At 51.8% G+C, this 26,155-nt stretch overlaps 6 protein-coding genes across 6 annotated transcripts; 4 read left to right on the top strand and 2 right to left on the bottom strand.

The window, feature by feature from the left end:
* Positions 1-7,076: 7,076 nt before the first annotated feature.
* On the top strand, positions 7,077-10,474 carry TGAM01_v204840 (hypothetical protein; the record flags this gene model as incomplete). The annotated part of the gene is made up of 2 exons (XM_018801462.1): positions 7,077-8,176; positions 8,290-10,474. The coding sequence occupies 2 exons, from the start codon at positions 7,077-7,079 to the stop codon at positions 10,472-10,474; spliced, it is 3,285 nt and encodes a 1,094-aa protein (XP_018665255.1).
* A 1,335-nt stretch (positions 10,475-11,809) lies between these two features.
* On the bottom strand, positions 11,810-18,150 carry TGAM01_v204839 (hypothetical protein; the record flags this gene model as incomplete). The annotated part of the gene is made up of 2 exons (XM_018801463.1): positions 11,810-14,921; positions 14,987-18,150. 2 exons carry the CDS (start codon positions 18,148-18,150, stop codon positions 11,810-11,812), a joined length of 6,276 nt encoding a protein of 2,091 aa, XP_018665256.1.
* Positions 18,151-18,464: 314 nt separating this feature from the next.
* Positions 18,465-19,155, top strand: TGAM01_v204837 (hypothetical protein; the record flags this gene model as incomplete). The annotated part of the gene is made up of 2 exons (XM_018801464.2): positions 18,465-18,921; positions 18,983-19,155. 2 exons carry the CDS (start codon positions 18,465-18,467, stop codon positions 19,153-19,155), a joined length of 630 nt encoding a protein of 209 aa, XP_018665257.2.
* A 49-nt stretch (positions 19,156-19,204) lies between these two features.
* TGAM01_v204838 (hypothetical protein) lies at positions 19,205-20,410 on the bottom strand (the record flags this gene model as incomplete). The annotated part of the gene is made up of 1 exon (XM_018801465.1): positions 19,205-20,410. The coding sequence occupies one exon, from the start codon at positions 20,408-20,410 to the stop codon at positions 19,205-19,207; it is 1,206 nt and encodes a 401-aa protein (XP_018665258.1).
* Positions 20,411-21,187: 777 nt separating this feature from the next.
* Positions 21,188-22,772, top strand: TGAM01_v204836 (hypothetical protein; the record flags this gene model as incomplete). The annotated part of the gene is made up of 2 exons (XM_018801466.1): positions 21,188-22,097; positions 22,153-22,772. The coding sequence occupies 2 exons, from the start codon at positions 21,188-21,190 to the stop codon at positions 22,770-22,772; spliced, it is 1,530 nt and encodes a 509-aa protein (XP_018665259.1).
* Positions 22,773-24,180: 1,408 nt separating this feature from the next.
* On the top strand, positions 24,181-26,040 carry TGAM01_v204835 (xylulokinase; the record flags this gene model as incomplete). The annotated part of the gene is made up of 3 exons (XM_024549519.1): positions 24,181-24,241; positions 24,281-24,765; positions 24,835-26,040. 3 exons carry the CDS (start codon positions 24,181-24,183, stop codon positions 26,038-26,040), a joined length of 1,752 nt encoding a protein of 583 aa, XP_024405749.1.
* Positions 26,041-26,155: the final 115 nt, after the last annotated feature.

Genomic DNA, 26,155 nt, shown 5'->3' with positions numbered 1-26,155 from the left:
GTCGGGAGTGGTAGTACTATTGCAGCAGTGACTTTTCCTTAGACTGATCAGGGATTCTTACCTGAAGGCAAAAGGTAAGGCTAAAAGGAGAAAAGGTAACATATCCTGTAATATCTCATATTTTCTAACGCGGGATGAGACATCCTAGCAGATATTATACATCCTTGCAGCAGGCTGGGAACGACGACCGCAGTAGGCTTGGGTGTGTAAGGATAAAGAAACACGGTACTTGTACACCAACACTTGCTGCCACATACGGAGCTGTCTCCGGTGCCATTTCTTTCAAGCTAGAAAGACGCGCTAGATAGTCAACCATCCAGGCACTGGTATCAAGGCCAGCGGCTCGGCAGATATAAATGAATGACTAAACAAGGGATTAAGATGCCCAAGCGCAGCGATAACCGCTACGATGTGTCCATCGCGGTTGATTGAAGAAGTTATACAGGGAAGCTGTCTGCAAGAGATCAGCAGTGGGTAAGAGTGTCGCTGCCTATTGCAACTCTATACCTGTAAGACTGGGAAAAAGGGCACCGGACAGTGTTTAGGGTGTGGCTGTGATAAGGGCAGGCTGCATCTTGCATATTCCCATACACAGGTAAAGAAATGCGAGGGAAAGGAAGTACTAGAGGCGAGTATCAGATATATGGCATAGCGCATAGAGCGTTGGACAGCATGCAGTAGAAATGGTGCAATACGCATTGCAACATGAGATTGAGCTGGTATCATAGACTTGGCAGCAGCAGTAGCAGCAGCAGCAGCAGCAGCAGCAGCAAAAGCTCCAGCTGGCCTGAGAAGAAGAGATTATGAAGCGCACACGTCCCTGCCAGGGCAGGCTAGCATGACGCATCTGCGGGGAAATGGTCCAGGAGAGGGGTGGTTTTTGCTCGACGTTTTGTTTCATGGTGTGCCAGATGGCGGCCTCAGGCCTGCTCATTCACTCTGTTAAGCCCAGCACCGGTAATAGTCCAGTTATTACCGCTGAATGATTGCTGATTGGCTATGAATGTGCTCTTGCAGTGCTGAAGCATGTTGGTTGGATCGTCACCATGCTGAACTAATATATCGGTGTTTTGCCCCACGTGCAAACTTACAGCACGGAGAACAATTGATTGAGCACAGCTGTCATGTTGGTATGGAGCAGGCATTGACCCGTATGCCACAGCTGATGGCAAAGCACAAGGATAGTAACCAGGCTACTGCAGCCAGCCCAGACCTGGGCTGCAAATTGGGGTAATCATTGGTAGACAAAGAAGCCATTACACGTGCGGGGGCGCTATCGGCGGCGATGAACTGTCCGTGGCGTCTCATAGTTTCGGCGTGAGCTGTCGATTGCACCTTGGACGTCCATAAACGCCGTCTAGAAACCACCGGGACTTGGTAGCATTAGCAGCAATGGGTAGTACACCCGGCTGTCACCGGGCGAAGACTCTGGTGAGCGGCGTGCGCTGGGCCTCGTCTTCGGAGCTCTCCCTAAAAGAGACAGCCCCGTTCAAAAAAATCCAAAGTGTAATACCACGGGCATGTTTATACGGAGTATACGATGCCAGCTGTAGGACATACAAGTAAGCAAGAGTCTCCGACTTATAATGAGTCCGCGTTCTGTTTTTCACAGGAACCCTCATTGGCCGGCGAGAATGCCCGACCGCGCGGCAAGCCCATGATAAAGGGGGTCAGCGAAGTGCTGCCAAGCATCATGGGAAGAAGCACTAAAAGAATATCAACTGTCGAAGAAGAGAAGACGTTGGAAAGAGAGCGGCAGAGCTTGCAACATAGACAAGGTTTCTGCCCTCTCTATTTGCCACGGCCCCCCTGCGGTGTCTAGGGCAAAACGGATATTAAAGATGATTTTTTTCTGCATCGGCCTCCACTCCAAGGAACGGTATCCGTAGGGCAGTCATTCCAGTAATAATTGGTGGATCACTTCCTACAGATGTGTTAGTGGAGCACTTTTGAAAATCCCTGTCCCACGATAATATGCAGAGCGTAGATCTAGTATTCAGGAAGGGAAAGGAAAAAAGATTGGATACATACACATACGAGTATAGCAAGTATCTGTACTGCCAAGCACTGAGCTTCGAACACGTTCGTTTGCATCGTCGTAGACTCTACTCAGATATCACGGCACGGGACAGTTTATGCACGTCTCACGCTTATTCGGCTCTGGCTCACTCTTGCAGACACTGATGCTCGGGTACTTTCCTCCCACTCTAGTCATCTGCGCCGACTTCAGTACTACTAGGTACTAGGTTACCGCCATCTCGGCATTGCTAGATAGAGAGATATGGGCTCCATACTCGCAACACAAGTTAAGGCCTGTGAAAGGCGAGTGGGCGAACCCGGCCGCCTGCACTTGGCACGCCGGTTCTGAAGTGCGCTTCAAGCGACTGAGCGTACAGTATGTACGGAGGGGGTACATGCACATGGATCCAAGAATAAGGCGTAAAGCCAATGGACGAAATCAAACTGTGCTCGCTCAGCTGAGGCAAGGGGCAGCTCGAGTTTGTGAGGCCTGGGCAGCACCATAACAGGGGCTAAGCCTGGTAAACGAGTGTAGGAGCAAGCACCAAGTGGCCGGCTTCTGCTTGGCGATGGTGAGACTTGTTCGTCGTGTAAGTGTTGTTCCCGTCCGCTCTGGCTTTCTCCATCGGGAATATCGCTGATGATGACTGTATTTCCTGAAAGCCCTGTTGACAACGCTTGTCGACATCTTGGAGTAGTTTCGTACTAGCAGAAGCGATGCGAGGAGTGGTATCGGCCCCGTTGGCCGGCGCAAGCCATCTGTCGTGGAGGCAGCAGCAGCGGCAGGGATTTTTGCTGGGCAGCAGGCGTTTAAAATTAGATTAAGACCTCCATCCAAGGTTGTCCAGCATGGCGGGAGACGTCATGCCAGGTGGCTTGCCTTAGTGCTCTCTCTTTGACAGGGGCCCGCCGAAACTCGCGGAAAAAGGTTGCCGGTGACAAAGTTTCAGGGTTGCAACAACTGTGCTGGAGCTGCCAGCAAGTGGAGGTGCTAGCAGCGCAGCGCCATGCAGGCACTCTGTGGCCGCGGAATCTTAACGGCTAGGACGGCGTTGGTTTGTCGCTTGTCGCGCGATGCAACCCCAGGGGCAGTACTGGAGGCAGAGGCACGATGGCCTTGCGACCAGAGGTTTCGCGGCTGATCTTGCTGCCAAGGGGAGATGAGATGAGATGGCTGAGCTGGGTGTAATTCCGAGCGAGGTAGTCCGGCCTAGGCTGGGGAGAGATAAAGGCCCGCGGCAAGTGGGTATGAGTCCGGGGAAGGAGCAGACGTCGCAGCAGCCTTATCTACCAGTTTGATTGCTGGGCAGGCAGGTGCACGACTCGGCAAGCGCTTTAGCAACGAACCTGCCCAAAACCCTAACTGGGGTAGCCAGGCCTTACCATGCGCGGCGTATGCTTGCTTGACCTCGCCTGGCGCCGTTTCTTACGGAGCCCGAAAGCCGTTTTTAAGGTTCAATTTACTTTTGTTTTCTGGACCTCGCGTGCGCGCCATGTGCTCTGTGGCTGCTCTTGTATCAACGCAATGCCCTGGTTATCAGCTCCTGCCGCACCTGACGTTGCCAAATCAAAAACCGACACGAACTCAAGCCACCTTCTGATACCAAGATGAGTCGACACGTATCCCGACATGGTAACCTGCTGCCTGCATAGGGCTTCCCTGTGATCCCCTGAGAGCATCACCAAGAGCAGCATAACCACGTCTATTATAGGGTACCAAGGGTACCTACTGCTCGTAATTGCATTGGCCGCTTCGTACTGCCAACATTGATCCCAAACTTGGCTGCCGCTGGCTGAGGGTCTGGCTCCGTGGGTCTGCGGTTATCATGTCGGCGAATTGCACCATTTGATCTGGAGCCGCTAGGGGATCTGCTGCCTGCTAGTAATCACTACCTGCCACAGCCACCGCCAGCAGGTTCCAGCTATTGCATGGAAGGCATATTGCACCTACTGATATTGATCAGTCTACACAAAGCTCGAAGTAGCAACACTATCACCATGTCATTACAACTGCCTACATACAATTAAAGAGAAAAGGCCGTTTCCTGGAAACCGCGTTGTGCCATCATATCTCTGACTACCAGCCAGCGCACAAGACGCTCAAACGACGGGTTCTTTGACGAGAGCGAAGATGGGCCGGTGAAGATGGACCAACGAAGATGGACCGAGTGTAAAGCTATGCCACTATTTTAGTTGCGTTGCATCTCAGACCATTGACTGATGACTAACTTCAACCGTGCTTTAGATGGACTACTTCGTAGGCGCATACTATTTGTACATACTTGCGTTATCACGCGGGATGACAATCTCACCGCGATCCACAGGCCAGAAAGCCATTGAGAGGATTGCGAAGATGTTTTGTGTCTCGTCCAGCGCAACCGTCTACAAGGCCAGTAGGGAGAATGAAGATGACACTGACACGGAAACCACCCACTTCTATCATGTTCAAAAACATCATGTTCAGATTCATCATGTTCATGTTATTGGTACTGAAGGGTTTCCAGGTCATCATCTGCATGCAGCCAACATCAGCACGCATATCGAAATCCGTGGTCGCAAAAGGACCTTAAACGCCGACGGCATATGTTCTGCTAAAATAGTGCTCCTACCTTGTCTCCAAGGCTATGGTTTGAGTTCCGTTTCGCACTCCTGCGTGCTGCGGAGCAAACGGACTCTTCGGATCCTAGACATCGAAACCTATCGAAGCTGCGGAGCCCGCTGCCTCTGTCCACTTCAGCCCTCGCCTTCGGAGAGATGTATCCAGAGAATCTAGCGGTCATCACCTAGCTATCCTCATCTAGCGGCTGGCTGTTGGCCACTCGGGACCGATGCCTTTGCATCGTCGCTTCTCGCAAGACAATCAACTAGAGCAACGTGCAGCCCGGTCACGATGCAGATTCTTGGCGTGGCGTGGCGTGGCGTGGCGTCGCTTGAGGCTACCCGCCAACCTTGATCTGGCATCTGCAACTCCTCAAGCGTTCTCGGTGTGTCTGGATGAGAAACGGGTTTTGCGGAGTGGCTGGACGTTGCATCAGCCCCTCCAAGCGGCCCCGATACGCAGCAGGATGGGCATCCGCTCTTGGGGCCTCAGCCGGTTCGGATACCGCTGCGGCAGAATTTATCCGGCACACGGATTGTCTGCATGTTTAGCTGCTGCTAATCGACGAGGAGGTGACCAAGTGACGAAGAGTTTCACTTGGTGATATCCCCTCTCCGCGTCATGCAGCTGCCCAAGCCCGGAATTACCTGCCTGATAGCCAAACCCCCCTCTTCCGCCTCTTTATCTTGAGCTTCCGTTTGCCGACTCTTACATGGCCTGGACCTTCTAGAATACCCTCTTTCCTCTCGCAATCTCTTTCTATATAAATGTGTGCGTATATAATTAGTGCCGCGTAGGGCCACCTATGTAGTATGAAGCGGTTCACGGAGTAAGGTCCATGTAGGTATCTGGCAGTCATATCCACTACCTAAGGCCTACTAAGGAATGTGTACAAGTATGAACCGCCTGCAATTGGGCTACTGCTCAGGCTTGAGTATGCATGTATGCCAGTACAGTAGTGCTTCGCCCTTGACTTGACGATATCTACCCCTCCTCCCCTCTCCAAGATGGGAGCTTGCGCCGGTCTGCAGGGCTTTATCTCGTCCAACTTGTCAACTGGAGTTGGCCCCAAAATCAGGGCAGACGCGAGAGGGCGCACCCAGAGCTGGGACGGATCCACGGCCTCGGGACAACCGTTTTCGTCTGTACTGTACGCCGTCCAGGGTACCGCTACTTGCGCGTCCCGTCGGTGCCAGGGCCGTTTTCACCCCCATAATTAGGCGCCAGCCTGGGGTACCACGGCGACGTCGTATTGGCAGAAGAAGCGTCTAGTGGCGTCTGCGGCCCCATCGACCCTCTGCAGCTACTGTGGACAGGCAGGGTTTCAGAGCACTGAGGTCTTTGCTCAACCACGGGCTTCGCAAATGCCCTACCGCTCCCCAAGCCCGGGTCCAGGGTACGGGCATGGCGAGCACATGTAAGTAGGTCCATGTGCAAGTAGTATGCAGTGCGCAGGCGGAATCGCATGGGCGCCGAGGCATCAACCCATGGCGTCTGACGGGAGAAGCGAGAGCCCTGCCGCAAGTAAACAGAACCCCCCGTGGCGGCGTGTATGGAGCTTAGAGTTGATACGGCTGTCGTCGTCGTCGTCGGTCTGGAGTACTCGTACCTCTAGCTCGGGTACCTCAGGTACTAGTAGTAAGCTTTTGTGTGCTCTGCTAGCCGATTAGCACATTGGCAGTTGGAGGGCTGCCCCCGGCGCAAGGCTCCAGGCCACTGAACTTTGCGGCCGCTCCGCTGAACCCTGCCAGAGCTGCCAAGCTCGTGGCTGCAGAAGCACCAACGGAAGGGTGCGCAGAGTACCCAGCATCGATCGCCGAGTACTTGTACCCCGAGCCGCAAAGCTGGGTACAGCGCCGTGCCTGCAGCGCCGGGCCAGGCCAGCGTCGCGTCGCCGCAGCGTCCAGCAGGCGCCAAGTACCTGCGCCGGTACCAGTACCAGAGGCCAGCGCGGCAAGTACGGAGTGCCTGCTGACCCACGCCTCGATCCGCTTGCCTTGTCCCACCCTTCACCTCGTGGTTCCTCGTTCTTCGGATTCCCTCTACCTTTGCTCTACTTCCTCTGCTTCCACAGCGTGCTGTGCATATCTCATCTCTGCCAGCTTCATTGTCCATGCGCCTTGCGGACTGATCGCGGCGTCTCGACTGGCCTGCAACTGTCTTGCCCTGCGCAGCAGAGCCCCTGCATCGCCAGATTTCTACTCTGGCTGCTGGGAATCAATCGCACTTTGAACTTCCAGCAGCCCAGTGTCTCAGCTGTGTGTTCTTGCAGCTTCTCAGCGGAATCAGCCCTCTCCTCTTCTCCGACGCGGCCTTGACGAAGCACGGCACTGCTAATTTTAACGAGTATCAAGAGCCGTGAAATGACCAGCAATCGGCCTGACGAGCCGCCGTATTCTCCCATTCCCAAGCATTGACAGCCGCTTAGTCTCCTTGGCCTGTAGTCCGGATTCCAGCCATGTCGGACGGCCGGGGCGGCATGAACCGTCAGTTTCGCAACGCCCACCGCCAGAGCTTCGATTCCGCGTCCCAGCTATATCCGCAGCGCGAGCCTGCTCCTGGCGGTGGGCAGGGCGAAGTACCTTCAGATGAGATGCTGGGTGGCAACCCTCACTTCAGCGACTTTAACTTTCCCTTCTCCGCCCTGCCCGACCAAGCCGTTCTCGCCCACCAGACCGACCCCTTCTCGCAGCACCAGGCCGGCACCATTTCCTCCATTCCGCCATCACATAGCATGAGTGCCATGAACAACATGACACGGCAGTCCTTCGTGCCCATTCTTGACCCGCCGACGCCGAATCTGGAACTAACCAACAGCTCAATGGCCAGGATATCGACTCCGGCGTCCAACTCCATCACCGATGATGGGAATGCAGACGATTTCGGCCACATGAATCAGAATCGTGGCGATGGCACAGACTTGGGAGGCAAGTCCAAGGACGACTCTGCGTCGGCTCCCCCTGCCTGGAGTGAGCTCAAGACCAAGGCTGGCAAGGACCGGAAACGACTGCCGCTTGCCTGTATCGCATGTCGTCGCAAAAAGATACGCTGCTCTGGAGAAAAGCCTGCCTGCAAACACTGCATGAGGTCACGCATCCCGTGTGTTTACAAAGTCACGACCCGAAAAGCCGCCCCGCGCACCGATTATATGGCCATGCTCGACAAGCGACTGAAGCGTATGGAGGAACGCATCATCAAGATACTCCCAAAGTCTGACCAGGATTCGTTGTCCTCGGTCCCCCGCGCGATTGTCAAGCCTGCCATACCAGGAACTGGAACAATGACGTCAAGTAAGACAATCACCAAGAAGCGCAATGCTGACGAAGCCTTTGGCCGGGATCTTGAAGCATGGGCCAAGGCTCCCAGACCAAAGTTACCGGAAGATCAGGCCGGCTCACCAGAATCTCGCGAGGCAGAAGAAAACGAGCTGCTGCGCGAGGGAAGGGATGCTCTTCCTCCCAAGGATGTTCAAGAGCACCTCACCGAGGTCTTTTTTGACAATGTCTACGGTCAATCATATCATCTCCTCCATAAACCGAGCTACATTCGCAAACTAAAGTACGACCATTTTTCCACGGGGAATGAAGCACGTCGCCTTTCCTTCCTAGTGCCCTACCCACATACCCATTTCATTGAACTCTACCAATACAGCTACTAATGGCAAATTTTAGAAATGATACGCTACCGCCGGTGCTTGTTCTCTCTGTTTGCGCCATCGCAGCACGCTTTACGTCGAACCCAAAGTTCAACAACTCTTCAATCAAACAGTTTATGCGTGGAGAGGAGTGGGCCTCTCACGCCAGAGAAATTTGCACCAAACGATATGACTGGCCAAACATAACGATATTGACTTGTCTCCTCATCTTGGGGATGCATGAGTTTGGAACGTGCCATGGCGGCCGTGCCTGGGCTCTGGGTGGACAGGCCATTCGTATGGCTTTTGCTCTCCACTTGCATAAAGATTTGGAATATGATCCCCAGATGCGAAATAGGAAGATCAAGTTGAGTTTTATCGATCGCGAAATTCGTCGCCGCGTTATGTGGGCTTGTTTTATGATGGACCGCTTCAACTCCTCCGGAACAGACCGGCCTCTGTTCATCAAAGAAGACACTCTCAAAATACCTCTGCCCGTTGCGGAGAGACATTTTCAATTTGACATGCCAGCACAGACGGAATACCTCGACGGCACCGTTCCGAATAGTGAGCTAAGCGACCAAGGTCAAACGGGAGTTTTGCCGCGCGACAACATGGGAGCAGCAGCTTATACTATCCGCTCAATATCCATTTGGGGTCGTGTCGTTACCTACCTGAACCAGGGTGGAAGAGAACAGGATGCATATCCAATGTGGGACAAGAACTCCCAGTATGCCCAACTGGTGCGAGATACAGAAGAGCTACTGCGTTCTCTCCCAGATTCCCTCAAATCTACTCGCGAGGCTCTAGAGATTCACCGAGCCGAAAGTACCGCAAGACATCTCCTTTTCCTGCACATGGCTATCCAACAGAATCTGCTCTTCCTCCATCAAGCCGCAGTCTCTTTCTCTCGAGACCGTATCGGCGAAGAGGCACCCAACGATTTCATTGTCCAGGCCAACATGAAGACTTTCTTGGCCGCTAACAAAATATCCGATCTTCTCAGGGACGCTGAAGAGGTACAGTGCAGTATATCAACTCCATTTGCCGGGTACTGCGCCTTTTCTTCAGCTGCCATCCACATCACTGGTATCTTCTCTGGCAACCCGGCGATGAAAGCCACAGCTGAGGTAAATTCCAGTGTAAATGTAAGATTTCTGCGTAACATGATGAAGTACTGGGGCATGTTCCACTGGATGGTAGAGAACATCCGCATTCAGTTTCGAAACGCCCTTGAAAGGTCCCGCACCGGTGGTCCTACCAATGGCAGCACGGCATCATCGCCAATTCTGCAGTATTCCGATTGGTTCAACCGTTACCCCCATGGAGTTTCGGACACAGACTACATGGACCCCGCCATGTACAGGAAGAAAGAGAAGGGCGAAGATGGCGCCTTGGAGCAGAAGTCTGAGCTGCAGTCAATTGAAGATTTCTTCATGACGGTTGGACCCATGCAGAACGATAAGGAAGGGCCACGAGCCGGTGCGTCCAAGCGCAAAGCCCCCTTGAAGAGGACAGCCGTCGCGATAGCAAACAACGCAGACCAGCAAAAGTCTGGCGAACAGCATACGACGGCGGCGGCAAGTGAGCAGCATCTCCACGAGCAGATGAGATTGGCTATGCAGCAGCAGCAGGCTCGGCAGCCGCCCAGGTTCGCGGACACGCTTGGAGTCCAAACCACCAACCCGTCTACCTTCAATCCCCTTACCGTATCACAGCCACAAAATCCAGCATACCCTCTCATTTCGCCAATCAGCCCTGCCAACGCCGCACAATTTCCTCAGAGCATGCCGTTTTCGAACTTTTTCTCGACGGATATGCTGTCTATGGATATTGAGCCGCCAGATACAATGATGCAGTCCAACTATGGCGACTTTTCAATGGAGTCTGGGAGTGTAGACGGCCTGCAGAGTATGATGAATGGATCCGCGAGCTGGGGAAATATGCCTGGGAACACCGCAGCGGCTAATGCGCAGATCCACGGCCAACAAAGCATGAAGATGGACGGCATGAGCGGCGAACATGCTCACGCCCAGGGTCAGATGGACCAAAGCCACAGTGGTACTGGTTTGACCCCGTATCTGAATCAAGACGCGTCTCCAGGATGGTTTATGAATCTAGGTGGAGGCCAAGATATGGGATTTGGAAGCGTTGATCCTTTTGCGGCCCTGTTCGGCAGCAATGGAGGAATGCTCATGGCTGATCACCAAGGTGGCATGTAGCTCACCACCGTCTGATGCTCAGTATAAGTCACAGGTTTATACTCGGTGGCCAGTCGTTTGATGATTGTTTGAACGATGCGAAGATGCCACTAGAGGCAGCAGCAAACTGCGATGATAACGACTGGGAGTTGCGTCAACGATCTTTGAATGATGCAGACCTCCCTTTGACGTATTACATATTCTATCTAACAACTACAAGACAGCAGCAACTACTAATTGCATACTGTCAGTATCTCTTATCATAATGTCAAATGATGAGAAGAAGAAAAAAAAACAATAAGCATTTCAAGGGAAAACTGGCGCTTCGGAAAGGGTGGATATTTGGATATCTTTCTTTGTTTTCAAACGGACATATATCTATATATTATACCCAGGGAACACAACTTGGTCGTTTGGTGGAAGGACCGGCGGACACCTGTTGATTTGGATGTCTAGTAAATATGTTGCGTTGATTTTTTTATGCTTTTTTTTTTTTGTTCATCTTCTTTTTAGTATATCTTGTGGAGAAAAAAATAGCGATTCTTGGGATGAACGACAACTGAATGACATGTTTCTATTTTCTTCTTTACTGATTTTTTTTTTCTCTTCTCGAGCTACGCGACCGCTTTTCTGTTAATATGTTGATGCTTCTACTTGTATTATGGGTGTGTTTTATCTGAATGGGCATGTACACGACTGGCCACTAATTATCTTGTCTTTTGTTGGTGAGCATTGTATTACTATTAATCTTTTAGTACTTTTAATGAATTTAAATATTATCAGTGAATTTCAAATCTCATGGCAATGATGCTCATGATTCTTTTTTCTATCTAGAGTAGATTCGATGTAAAAATACAGAACAACAAAAGGATGGCGTGAATTACTAGATCTTTTCATTCTTTCGTTTTTAAAGGGTTTCAGTTTTCACAGTCGATATGTGTGTATAAAAATAAGTGCTCGTATAGGATAACCAATAACATATCGCTGCGGGTATAAAACAGAAAATGACCTCGTCTTTATCATAAAGTCTTCGTCGTCCGTATGTCTCTGGTAATAATACGAATTAGAACATAATTCTTTTCCAATACACATCTCTTTTCAAGCCAATACGCCTCTCGCTATGCCCTTGAAAGAAAGAAAGGAAAAAAAAAAAAAAAAAAAAGGCAAAAATAGCAGCGCCATCCAAATACCCTATTGCCCACCGTTCTTTTATATACATCCATTATCCAGAAAAAGAACGCTTCAGTGGTAGTGGCCTAGGCTATGCAAGTCTCACTTTTGTTCATCATTAATGTCATTATCTCATTCCCATCCCTTTTGATTTGTCCTTGCCATGTCGTGTACCCAAATCTCAGTTCATTCTTTCTTGATGTAAACCGGAATTCCATAAAACACTACCGCCGCACCATTAAGATACTTGAAACGACATGCACTTCTCGCCCCTGCTACCGCTTCGGCAAGGGAAGCATCGCCTGGAGGAGCGCCATCGCATCCAGGGAGGCTCATTTCATCGTCTTCTTCATCACGACTCTTAGCCTTGCCTTTGCCCTTGCTCGTGGCGCCATCAAATGTGCCTCTGGCAAAGAGGCCCCATTCCTCAAAAGTCCTGCCTGCAAAACGATCGATGTCACGATCTGTCACGTCCCAGAGCGTACCAACCACGGCGGGACAACCGGACATCATATAGTTCCAAACTGGGCCGTAGCATTCAAATTCTCCAGCGTCGGTGAGGGCAGCGGAGCTACAGCCCATGAGGAACGTTGCTGGCCTGCACTTTTCCAGCCGTCGAATCGTCTTTCCGCGAATATACTGGGCACCGCTCCCGTGACCAAAGTACACCATAATCTCGGATGTCGAAAGGGCCTTTTCGAATTCAGATTCCTTTGGCGCTTTATTGATGATACCGTTCCACGATGAGAGAGTTGTAAAAGCTGACTGGAAGAATGTCTGCGTATTCTTCAGGTCAGACGAAGGATTAAGGACGTAGGTACCAGCTTTGGCGGAAACAAAGTGGCCTTGTAGTTCCTTTGCCGGACTTGTCCCAGCATCCTGAATGAGTTGCCGAAGGCATGCGAGCGAAGGCACTCGAGATACAGACAGACCGTCCATGCAAGGCAAAGACTCCCACGGGAAAGCGTGAAGGAGTTTATCGAGTACGAGTATGGTATGTGTCCCTTCCTCCCTCTCCGAGGAACCAGCAGCGTTGTGATACGCACGCAGAGCATCGTAGGTCTCTAGGACCATTCCGTCAAAGTCGATCTCATCGTATGCGTTCCGTTCGCCGTGGAACTGCAGAATATCCACAACAAAGTAAAGCAAATCATTAAGCGCCTCATCAAACTCGCAGTCAGGATCAATTGGGTTGCCCAGTCCAATGAAGAGATCGAGAATCCGAGGATCCAAAGTAATAGCCTCCGTCTTGGTCGCCGTCTTCTTCCCTCGGCTTTTTCGAGACGGCAGAATTCTGTCAAGCATTAGGTGAAAGTCCTTCTTAAAGCGAGCCAACAGATCCATCCGCTTGCAGTGCTGCGAAAAAATGCCCTTGAATCCTCCCAGCCACGTAGCTTCGATAGTCATCAGGAGCCGCTTCAATCGAGAGTCCAAAGCCTCTCGCTCTGCCCACCAAGCTCCACGCTCTCCTTTGGCTGTAAAGTCTCGTGCAGAGTGACTGCTTTCATTTGCCAGTTTGATTAATTCCAATAATTCTTCACGGCCGTTTTTAAAGTTGAAAACTTCGGAGTCGGCATCTCGAGAGTTGGCTCTTTCCAATGGAAGACGCAAAACAAACGGTCCTTGGTTCGCTTGGAATTTGGTGATGCACAAGTCATGATGGTTATCACTCAGTGAAATGGAGACAACACTCCACTTCTCTGGGATCAAATCCACATATTTCTCCTGAAAGTTGGCCATATCAGCCACAGCTTCTACTGTCGGCAGCTTGGCAACTGGAACTGCGATACGAATAGGGGCTGTGTCGTTATTGAGCCCGGCCATAGTCTGCTGCTCTCGCTGCCACGTCACGTTCCGAGCCATATCTACAGCAATCGTACCCAGCCCTGTTTGTGGAAGAGACTTTGAAGCCAATGTTGCCGACAAGAAAATGACTGTGCTTTGAAGCAGCGTGGAGATACGACGAACTATGCTACTATCGGCATTGGACAGAGCAGAAGCGTGAGCTTCTACGAGAAGCGCTTGTGCTCGCTCTAATGCGTCTGCAAATGCAGGATAGTCAATATTCTTCCGAGTCTCTTCTGCAGCAAGCTCATTTTTCATCGATAGCTGCATATCTGACAATTGAGCGGATAGAGCCACGGAAGGAGAGACAGCAGGGAAAGAAATAGTTGAGTCTTGCATTACAGAGAAGACAGGATCGGAAATCATCTGCTCCATGCTGCATCCAATTAATGATACGGCCGTCATTACTTGCTCCTGAGAGAGTACGCTGACAAGCTTGGGCAAATCTTTGACCTTCTCTAGAGCCTGTAGAGCCGATGCCCACTCTTTCTGGTAAATGAGTCCTAAAGTACGAGACATGATGATGGCAGCGTGTAGGGATGCATAGTATATATCCCTGGGTAGTTGAGCGATATCTCCTGCGACAAGTGTCTTAGACCTGGGCGAGTCTCGCTTTGCGGGTTTGGGGGCGGCTGGTACTTTGGCCTTTGACCTCGTTGTTCTCTTTGCTTTCGTAACTTTGATGAATTCGGCACTCTGTGGCTTCTCAATGGGTTTTTGAACTGAAGAAGATTTTTGAACTTGAACAGACTCGGCGCTGGTTTCATCCTGGGGCATGCTGAGGAGATGGGCAGTCTCCTCAGCTATTTTCAAAAATTCGGCAGCTTTCTCATCGTCTCCGATTTCCCAATAAAACTCTCCGAGTTGACGAGCAAAGCGAACACGAGCAGAACAGGTATCGCGCGGCAGCTGTTCTTCTGCATCTTTGAAGGTAGCAAGTGCTTTAGGCAGCTTTCCGGCCTTTAAATAAATAGAGCCAGTCCATGCAGCCACTTGTGCTATGTAGAGCGAAGACTGAGTACTCTCCGCAATTTTCCAGGCACAGTCGGCATAATAGATAGTTTCCTGGTACATTCCAATATGAGCGTATACAGAAGAGATATGTAAGAGGCTTCGAAGAAGTGGACTGGCTAAAGTCCAGAATCGAGGGCCAGTTACTTTTCCTTTCGTCGAAGCCAAATCTGTGCTGCTGGCGTTGAAATCCGATACGCTGGCATCTGGGCTCTTCGAATCGGCTCCTAGCGCTGCTTCTAGTTTGGTCCAATCGTGAGTAAGCATGCGAACACTCATCTTCACAGAAGACAGGGCGTCTTGAATAGCTCCACTTTGAAGAGTGGCAATGGACTGAAGCAGTAAGGTGATGGACATTATCATGGATGCATGAGCTTTGCTTGGAGCCCAAGAGGAATATGGGGCGTTGCAAATATCACCGGCTTTGGATAACGAATCGAGACTATACAGCATTAGCTCTTCTTTCACTCACTACAACAGGGGTTTACAGCGACTTGGAATACTCACGCAGCGTTCATGTTGCCAACGCCCGTACAATACTCGGCCTGGGAGAGGTAGAATTCGACAAGAACTTGACGGGATAAGCCATCGTAGCGGGTGAGGAGCTCTTGGGTCTGTTCTATTGTCTTTAGAGCTTGAGGGAAGAGTCCAACGTTGACGTAGTGCGCTGCTAGTTGGCTGTGACCAAGGATCAAGCCATCACCGGTAGCTTCCGCAGATCCAACAAATACCGTCGATATGGCGATACTAAGCTCAGAAATTGCGAGTTGGAGACGTGTCACTCCCCTTAGGCCCGCAAGCTGGTGTAGTGATCTCAGATGATCGAGAAGTCTTTGGGGATCGTCAATTACCATGCAAAGCTGGTCTTGCGTCTGACAGGTTCTGATGATGCTTTTCCAAGAGTCGATTGCCTGAAAAATCATCGTCGACATCGTTCCACCCGTGTGCGTCAATGCAAAGATGGAGGTAAAATATGCTTGTAAGTGCGGGATAAAATGAGATAACGAGGCATCTTCCGCCCTGGCCCCGGCTTCTAGATGTCCCCACGTTTCTTCAGCAAGCGAGACGATATTCAGTAGCTGCTCTTCTTCCCCCACGCTTTGGTAGTAAAGATTCAGCAGCACACGGAGGCGGCGAACCGGGTATTTCTCCAACGAGTACATACGAAGCAACGCGGCCACTGCTGCGTCGTGCAGGCCTAGTGATTGGAGTGATGAGGATGAACTAATGACACTGACATACGTCAAATGCTCGAGAACCGCGGCACGCTCTGCCTCAGGAAGCGGAAAGGTCCACTCGTTCCACGCTTTGTCGATTCTAGCCAAAGAACGCAAGCTGCGTGACATGAGTGAGACTTTGTCGTTCATAGCCCACGCCAGAGTTGGAGACTGAGTGGAGAGAGCGGTAGCAACGTCAGATAATGCGCCGTTCTCAGCCATATTGGAGCAAATTGCTCGTAACGTGCGTACGGCATCGTCAGTCCTGCCAGAGCTCTTGCACATGTCTGCGAATATTTCTAGTTTTGTCGATAGCTGTGCTTTCTCTTGCTCGGCCTCCGTACAGTTTCTAATGACATCAATCGATCGATTCAAAGCTTGAAGGAGATGCTTATTCTCGTCTTTGGATCGATCGGACTTCTTTCGAAGCTGAGAAAAGACAGAGAAATAAAGGCTCGAGATCTTGACGGAATAGGTGCCAAGATTACCAATCTTGGTGGTAGATAGATTAGAAATGCCCATGGATTCGAGAAGCGAGGCGCAGTGCTGAAGCACATCGTCGACGGCTTGCCATCCGCTCTCTTCGGATTGGATATCGCACTTGATGACCATCAGGGTAGCGTCAAGAGTCTGGCCTAAGGATTGTGCGACGAGCTGCCGGCGCTCATCGAACTGGAGAATATGCTTAGGCGGCACGTCTTTGCCTGGAGGCAGCCCCATCCATCGGCGTACAAACCGTGGATACTTGAGTATGAAGGTCTTTAGATAATTTGTGAGAGAGCTCGAAACAGTGCTTTTCGGCGCATTTGGCCCTATACATGTCATCAAGAGGCCGACGACGGAGCGCCTTGCCAGCGAAAGGCTTTCGAGAAGCTCGTTCAGCTCCGCCATGGTTCCACTTAGACTTCCATCCAACCCTTCAATGACCTCGACAAGGAGAGGCTCGACATCTTGGTCCAGGTCGGCTTTCTTCAGCGCAACAGCAAGGAGGCGCGCAGAGATTGCACACTTGAGAACAGATGAGTCTTGCCCTGTGACCAGAGAGCCTTTCAATTTTTGGAACCAACAGTGGGCTTCGGCATATCGTCGTTCTGCTTGCGCTGCGGATCCTAAAATATGGTGTATTGATGCTAGAGGCGAGTTGAATGATGTTTCCGGGAGATACTTTTGGGAATGAACGAGCTGCATTATTGCGTCGAATGATGCGGATATTATTTGGTAAACGGGACCCTTGTCTAGCTTTTGCCGTCGGGTGTAAGCTCGTAGGCAGCGAGAGAAGGGCGAGAGCAGGTCACTGTCGACATGTCCCTGATGATTAGCTAGCTTCCACCACTTCAGTTGTATCCGGAAAGCCAAAGACTGTAACTCAAAGGCGGCGCTAGGAGATGGGCTTAGGCGTGGTTCGATAGCTACTGCATCTTCTTGACTAGAAATGCTCGGCGCAAGGGACAAGAGAATCTGCGATAAGGACGCCATTTGACGAGCTGCCTTTGCAACCTCCTTCGCCCCATCCTTGGCGAGAGCAGACAGGAGGTTGAATGGGGACGAGGCATATGAATCGCCAAGGTAGGGAAGGATGGCTTCGATGTGAGACGGCTTTTTGGTCGCTGCAATCAACTTCAAAACCTGCATCTGATAGCCTGTGATGGTCGCAAGGCAAGGCTTCGCGATGGCGCTCTGGAAATTCAACAAATCGGCGATTACCGCGGTGGTGCTGGTCGTTTCGGGCCCGCCCTTCGTACTCGCCGAGTGTTTCCCGCTAATTATACTGTCCAGCCTTCGTTTTAGTACTCTCAGCTCCTTAAGAGCCTGATCATGCATCCCCAGGCCCAGCAACTTCCCTACCAGCGCAGACATGCCCGTCTCTAGCTGAAAGTCCGCCTCTTCAGGTTTTGGTAGACCTTTGAGGGATCGAAGGGCACCAAATGCAACACGTGCACACTCTACTGTAGCAAGGCATCCCGTCGATTGGGCCGGCGCGGGTGGTTTCGTCAGAGTCGCCTCACTATTGGAAGACGCAACCGCACGATTTAGTGCCCTGGGCTGTACGGGAGAAAGCGGTGCAGACAGAGATCTTCGGATTGACTGCTTCCCTGCTGCTTCTCGAAGGTCGCCATTTTGCTTCGAAGGTGTCGAAGGTGTTGGAGGCTTCGCTACTTCGGACAGGGTCTTGAGCGTTACGTTGATGACATGGGTCGCCAAAGCAGCTCTCTCGCGGGAGCTCAGAGTTTCGGTTTGTGAGCTGGAGGCATTACCTCTTCCGGCGCCGTTTTTCGTTCGCGCAGAAGACGTCGCTTTCGTAGATAGAGCAGCAGCGGACTTTGTTCTCGAAGACAGTGGCTCGGAATCTGGGAGCAGCAGCTCTTTGAGTGCTACGACGGTTGCTGGCGTGCATGTTGACGTCGACGAGACTGCCGCTTTGACGGCGTCGACTTTTGCTTGTAAAGAAGTCATCTAGATTAACTTTTGGTGAGAGCTGTTAATCATATCATCTCAATGTCCCAAGAACCAATCCAAAAAGAGGTTTTGCCATGTGGCGCAAGGCCGATTATACAAATGAATGCGTGAGCCTAATCATTAACTGACGATCAGTGTATTTGGTGAACATGGATGTTGGGTTTAGTGTTGTAGCGGCTAAACATCGGAGGTTGTCTAGGGCAACTGGCCGGGATCAGTCGGGCGCTTTTCGGAGATCCGATTAAAATTCCCCGGATTCTAGAATACCTGGAAGACTTTACGACAGCTAAAAAGATTAACATCCAGAGAACATGCCCATGACTGCGAAAATGGCATCCTCTCAGCGGCTTCTCTTTTACGCCGGAAGGCAAAGCGCAGCAGCTCTTGCTACCAATGGCTTTGTGCATGCAAGACCAGGGCTGCGCTTCGCTAGTACAGCGCAAATGAAGCCAGTGAATATCGTTGAAGGATCCTTTTGGAAGTCTCTTATCCCCAAGCCGATGCGCAGGGCGAACCGCAAGCTGAAGACGACGGAGAAGAAGGACTGGAACCCGGCCACCTATTTTATTGTTATGTTTCTCTTTATCGGATCAATGTCTATTCAAATGATTGCGCTGCGACACCAGACGGATCGATACATGCGACAGTCGTCACTACGGATTGCCCAGCTTCGAGAAGTGGTCCAGCGCATACAGAACGGAGAAGATGTTGATGTAGAAAGGATTTTGGGTACCGGTGATCCCCAGAAAGAGACAGAATGGGAAGAGGGTGAGTGTCCTACCAATGGCTATGCATCAGTTTAATAGCTAACCATCGGCTGGGAATGAAGTATTGCAAGCAATTGAGCGCGATGAAGTATCTCGAAACCCCGAGAAGCAGCCTAAGCAGAAGCATACGGAAGCCCAGATTAAGACGACAAGCCAACCCGAGAGCGCTTCTCAGCAGCCGCCCCCAGAGCAACCTGTGAAGACGAAGACGGCCAGTTTTGGAAATTTCTTTTGAGCGATGCGCCACGTCTTAGGGCGGCTTTTCTTTTAGTATCTACGATAATCTAAGAGAGCATATCTTTGAAGGCGTACGAGTTCTCTTGCGAAGCATTGCTGATCGAGGCATTGTGAGACAATGCGCTTGATGCTAGCTTCTGACGAAGCTGCGAGACCAGAGCCGGGAGAACTTCATCCGTCGATACTTCCACTCTTACAGCAAGCTCACCGGCTTGGCTAGGGTCCAGGTCGGCAAAGAATTGGTCCTCTCCTCTCACTCCGCCCATATTTACGATGGCGATGGGCATGCCCCTATCCTTGGCTCTCTTGACCAACCTCCACGCCGAATAAGTAGCAAGCGAAGTCCCAAGGATAAGGAGCTTGCCGGCATTATCGACGGCATCTTCAGCGGCTGTGCGGACATGGCTGGGGATATTTTCACCAAACATGACGACATTGGGCTTTAATATGCCAGCTGTGCTCGGCAGTATCCATGCACCATCGCTGTCTGCCCTGACTGTATGTCTGAAACCCTCTGCTTTGATCGGCGGGTCGGCCAAGCATCGAGGGCACGGAGGGTATCTAAATGTGGTGTAAGGCGCATCGGGAAGGTCAACGTCGCCATCTGGGTTGACTTTTAAGCCCCTGAACTTCTTTTCCTCAGGATCCTCGGTATTGAGAGCTCCCGACGCCGTTGCTTCTTGGAGCAAAGTTGCCCAGCGAGGGTTAAGTCGGGCAAGGTGGCGCTGGAAATCCTCACGCGGGTATTCGGTATGGCAGGTAGTGCACTTGGTGGACCTTAGATAGCCATGGAGCTCGAGCGAGGGTATCCGGGGATGAGCTCTAGGATGAAACGAATCAACATTCTGAGTAATGACGGCACTGATCAGCCCAATCTCCCCCAAATCCCTGATAGCGTAGTGTCCCGTATTTGGATTTGCCTTGAGAAGATTAGGCCACCCAAGGAAGCTTCTTGCCCAATATCTTTTTCGAGCCTCGTGGTTTTGTGTAAACTCATTGTAGTAGATGGGCCGATATGTCTTATTCACTCGATACGTGCCATTGATTCCTCGATAGTCAGGCAGCCCCGATGACACGGAGAGTCCAGCACCCGTGAGCACGACGGCAGAGGTAGGCAGCTGATTGGGCGGAGGAGCAGTGAAAAAGTTGTGGAGAGCAGTGAGAGCGCCGGTGAGCGAGTGAGCCGAGGCTGGGATGATTGTTGGCGACGGGAGGATGTCAGTGTAAGGGATTCGCATCAACGGTTTGTGCATTGGAGCGCTGGCATAAGGGCTGATGGCTGCTCAGCACCCTTTTTGTCGGTATCTGCTTTGACTACTCTCGTATGGTACCTGGGTAAAGTGATGTTGTGAGATGCGTGTGCTTGTTATGTATGTTTGCTTGCTTGCTGAGGAGTAGCGAGGTTGCGAAGCAGCTGTGGTGGGTTCTGGCACGCTCGGTATCTCTGAAGCTGCGAATGGATGATGCTGGGCGCAATTCTTGGACAGCGCCGTCGTTGGCTAGCTGCGGCCTAGTTGCAACTAATCAATCAAACCAACTTCATTGTCGATGCTGGATGATTATCTAATAATAAACAACGTCCCATCCGATCGTGCCCCAATCGATCTCCGATCAAGGCGCCGGACTGGCTGACAAAGAAGACGCACCATTACATCAATGCGCCTTGAGCGCAGCAATCCAACGCACGTCAGAGGACCTCTTCGGCGGGCGATGCCCCCGTAGCCACAGCGCTAAGCTCGCCAGAACAGCCCGCTGGCAGCGCTGCCGACGGAACATCAATCCATTAAATCCTGCCTGGGCAGCGAATGGCCTGACGCGGCGAACTCGGTCTCCGGACGACGGACCCGGCCGTCCTCTCTCCGACCACTTCTCTTCCGGTTCTGCAGCAGGAAGAGGCAGAAAAGGTCAGCGCTTTAAACAAAACAAATCTCGTCCTGCCTCCATCCCATCTCATGTCTGCGTGCGGCCCGGCCCTGAATCTCGTCGTCCCCTCCGTCTGAAACGGGTGAAACAAAAGGCGCTGCGTCTGCATGTCTGCTCAGGCCAGGCGCTCCACGGGCCTGGCCGTGCGGTGCGGCTCTGGGGCGGCTGCTGCTGGCCAGCGCCGCGCCCTGGCCGTGCCAGTGTCATTTAGCCTCCAGCACCAGCTGAGGACACCTCAACGTCAACGCCAACCTTGCACCGCCAGAGCCCTCCAGACGCTGTCGTCGCCGACCTCCATCGTGCCGCCCTTTTCGCTGTCGGCCAAGTCCAATTGCTACGTTGCGCTGGCCGACACCCTCTCGGCGCGCAGCTCCGTGCTCCTCCTCCGCCCCGTCTTCCGCGGCCGCATCCGCTCGCTGCCCTTCATCATGGGCGCCGCCCGCCAAGCACGCGATCACAGCGACCATCATGATCACGACCATGGCCACGGCCACAGCCACGGCCTCTTTGGCCATCACCACCACCACGACAACTCCTACCTCACCTCGGCCGACAAGAACGACCCCGGCGTGCGCATAACGCGAATTGGCCTGCTCAGTAACTTGACCATGGCCATTGCCAAGTTCATCGGTGGCTGGGCATTCAACTCAAAGGCCATGATTGCCGACGGCTGGCACAGCATCGCCGACCTCGCCTCCGACATCCTCACGCTCGCGACCGTCTCGTGGAGCATCAAGCCGCCGACCGATCGCTTCCCCTTAGGCTTTGGCAAGGTTGAGAGCTTGGGCGCGCTGGGCGTGTCTGGCATGCTCCTTGTTGGCGGCTGCTACATGGGCTTCGAGAGTGCAATGACTTTGTACGGTCATTGGGACCCGGAGACGGCGCATCACATGCTGGAGCACGCCCACCATGGACACAGCCACTCGCACAGTCACGCAGATCTCGGCATTCCCAGCATACACGCAGCTTGGCTCGCGGCGGCTACGATTCTGGTCAAGGAATGGTTATACCAAGCCAGTATGTCAAAAGCCTTCTCTTTCTATTGGCAAGTTTCTAACACATGTTTCTACAGCTATGAAGGTTGCGCGCGAGCGCAAGTCGTCTGTCCTCGCCTCCAATGCCGTCCACCATCGCATCGACAGCTTGACGGGCATCGTGACGCTCTTTGCGATTATCGGTGCCAACGTAATCGAGAATGCCGCCTGGCTAGATCCCGTCGGTGGTCTGCTCATTTCCATCATGGTGCTCCAAGCCGGCCTGGGCAACTCCAAAGCAGCCTTCTTGGAGCTGATAGACCAGAGCCTGGATGACGAGGTGAAATCATCGGTTCGAAAGCATGCGCAGAGGGCCATTGCCAACGTCAGCGAAGGACACCAAGCCGAATTGCGAGACATCATCGGAACCAAATCTGGCCCCAACTACCTGGTCGACCTGGAGATGGCTGTGCCTGGCGCATGGACCGTGAACGACGTCAAGGACCTGGAAGACGCCGTTCGCACCCTGGTAGGAGGAAGGGTGCGCGGAGTGAAGCGCATTCGCGTGCGATTTGTGTCCCGCGATGGAGATGTCAACCACAAGTTTGATGAGTTCATCCCGGGCAGCGCTCGGGCAAGTGTTTCCGAGGAATCAGACCAAGAGGAGGAGCACAACCACGATCATGACCATGACCATGACCACAAACACAAAGATTAGAGATACAGCAACCTCGTTTCCCCCTTGGTATTTTCGCTCTTGTAAATAAGCCCTGCATATGACAGTATCAGACCTCATTGTTGAATGATTACCATTACTACTACTTCGCTGTATCTGCTATACAGGCGCCGAGAGAGCTTCGGCCTAGACTGTCCTTTTCCCAGGTGGCTCTCACGGCGTCGCTGCGTTCTTGAAGCACTTGGCGCTGGTTGTCAGTCACAATTCAATGGCCGTGTGGCTCAATGGCAGAGCGTCTGACTACGATCAAGTACATCAGGAGGTTGCAGGTTCGACCCCTGTCTCGGTCAAGTTCAAACCCCTTCTGAGGAAGAAGAGAATTTGGTTTCTTTTTTTTTTACTAATTTTTCTTTTTTTCTTTTGCGCCTTCTTCTTGTCTTCGTCTTGTTGAATATCATTTGCAGGCTACCTTTCTTTCTCCCGGTAAACGAGTTTATGAGTTCATGATCTGACAAGTCGAACCTTTTTAGTCGAGCCGTCTTTCTATGTTGACACAAGGAGGCTGTGATTCTTCACTCTTCTATCTTCATTCCTGGTAAATACTCTAAAAAGCCAAATCGAAAAACAAGTGGAAGGAAATATTTGTTCCAGCTTTCGAGCCTTGTCATATTCTATTCGTTCTATTTTCCATTTTCATCGTGGTAGCAAATTACAGGCCTTGATAGTAGTCCCAAGATTACGGATAGTATGCTAGCTCTATAACAGGTACACTATACTCTGCCTTGTCTCATAAAACGCCCCATAACCCGCAGCACCACCAAGTAGAAGAGACATAAAGCGCTATTTAGCCTAAATTGCCGATAACAAAGACCCTGCTTAATCCACTTGAATCAAGTACAATAACGTCTACCATAACCGCACCAAATACAGACGGAGGCGCTAATACCGAGTCCCAGTTATTGAAGAGTAGAGCAAATGTAATGATGATTTCAAGACCCTGAATTAAACCACAGCGGTGGTTAAATTCCACAAAAACTGTTTGCAAATCATTACCACTTTAGCCTAATCGTTTAGTATTTTTTGCTCCGAGTAATCGGAGGGACGCTTAGGCGCTTCTCCACCTCTCCTCCTAGCAGCGATCATGGGATAGCTGTTGATATATGCTTATATGTAACGAGGCAGCTTGTAGTGGTGTGGCAATTACGTCGTGGATGCGACATATTTATCTTTTGTTCGTTTTTCATAAACGCTAAACTTTTTACTTTGAAATTTCTTCCAGTTCAATTATTTGGTTGTTGTTGTGATAAGCCATACCATTAGTACATATTCAAACTTCATACTTACATCTGGCATTAATAGCATCCCCTCACCAAGTATCATCGGTCTACACGTTGCGAGGGAATACACTCACTCTTCACAAATTGGAACCTCAGGGATCAAATCTGCGACTATGAGTGCAGACAACGGCCCTCTATATCTGGGCTTTGACCTTTCAACCCAGCAACTCAAGGGTAAGCGGAATTGAGCAAATTATATGACGCTTCATCAAGTCACCTCGGCTAACACAATCAACTATCAAAAAGCCATTGTCGTCAACACCGACCTCAAAACAGTCGCCGAGGCAAAAGTAGACTTTGACCAGGACTTTGGCGCAAAATACGGCATCCAAAAGGGCGTCCACGTCAAGGACCAGACCGGCGAGGTCTACGCCCCCGTCGCATTATGGCTGGAATCTCTCGACCTCGTGCTGGAGCGCCTGTCCAAGGCCATGGCGCCGTTGCCCATGAGCAGAGTCAAGGGCATCAGCGGCTCTGGCCAGCAGCATGGCAGTGTTTTCTGGAACTCCCAGGCGGAAGAGCTGCTGCGGGGCTTGGACCCGGCCAAGTCTCTGGTCGAGCAGCTGGAGAAGTCGCTGGCGCATGAGTTTGCGCCGAACTGGCAGGATCATAGCACGCAGAAGGAGTTGGAGGCGTTTGACGCCGAGTTGGGCGATCGGGAGAAGTTGGCGGAGGTTACGGGAAGTGGTGCTCATCATGTAAGTTGGAATGAGAGAAGATGACCCCCTTTTCCTTATATGAGATGCTGACAAAACCTTCTAAATCAGAGATTCACAGGACTTCAGATTATGAGGATCAAAAGAGTCCTGCCACAAATCTACGCAAACTCAACGAGGATATCACTGGTGTCTTCATGGCTCGCCTCTGTCCTCATGGGCGCCATCGCCCCCCTCGATGTCAGCGACGTCTGCGGCATGAACCTCTGGGACATTCCCAACCAGGCATGGAGCGAGCGCCTGCTTGCCCTCTCAGCGGGACCCGAAGGCGCAGCCGATCTGCGCAAGAAACTCGGCGAGCCGCGAATGGACGGCGGAGGCTCCATGGGCGCCATCTCTTCGTACTTTGTCTCCAAGTACGGCTTCAGCCCGGAATGCCAGATTGTCTCCTTCACAGGCGATAACCCAGCCACGATCCTGGCTCTCCCCTTGCGCCCTCTCGACGCCATTGTTTCTCTGGGAACATCCACCACTTTCCTCATGAATACGCCTACGTATAAGCCCGACGGCTCATATCACTTCTTCAACCATCCTACAACGCCCGGCAACTACATGTTTATGCTTTGTTACAAGAACGGTGGGCTGGCTCGTGAAAAAGTTCGTGATACCCTGCCTAAACCTGAAGGCGGTGCAACGGGCTGGGAGAACTTCAACAAAGCTGTGCTGGATACGCCCCCCTTGGACGTGAGAAGCGAGAGTGACCGTGCCAAGCTTGGTCTTTATTTCTACCTTCGAGAAACCGTACCAAACATCCGCGCTGGAACCTGGCGCTTTACTTGCAACAATGATGGCAGCGACCTGAAGGAATCAACAGAAGGTTGGTCCAAGGAAACCGACGCCCGTGCCATTGTCGAGTCCCAAGCCCTCTCTATGCGTCTTCGCTCCCAGAAACTCGTCTACAGCCCGCGAGACAGCCTCCCCGAACAGCCTCGCCGCATCTACCTAGTCGGCGGTGGATCCTTGAACCCGGCCATCACACAAGTCCTCGGCGAGGTCCTCGGCGGAGCGGACGGCGTGTACAAGCTCGATGTTGGAGGCAACGCATGTGCCTTGGGAGGTGCGTATAAGGCGCTCTGGGCGCTGGAGAGGAAGGACGGCGAGACATTTGACGAGCTGATTGGGAAGCGGTGGACGGAGGAGGGATCGATTGAAAAGGTGGATATTGGGTATAGAGAGGGAACGTACCAGAAGTATGGCAAGGTGTTGGGTGCTTTTGAAGAGATGGAGGGTAGGTTGCTTGCGGAGGAGGAGCATTGAGGGGGGAAAAAAGGAGATGTGCTTCCAAAAAAAGATGCCAATAGATGTATACTCCCATAAATGAAGAGGCCTTTGGTGTATATTGATGGCGTCTAAGTCTCTAGAATAAAAAGAA

The sequence above is a fragment of the Trichoderma gamsii genome (assembly GCF_001481775.2).
Source record: "Trichoderma gamsii strain T6085 chromosome Unknown Scaffold_14.2, whole genome shotgun sequence".
NCBI classification, from domain to species: Eukaryota; Fungi; Ascomycota; class Sordariomycetes; order Hypocreales; family Hypocreaceae; genus Trichoderma; species Trichoderma gamsii.
The sequence above is the reverse complement of the archived record's forward strand: the minus strand, read 5'-3'. Positions and strand labels throughout refer to the sequence as shown.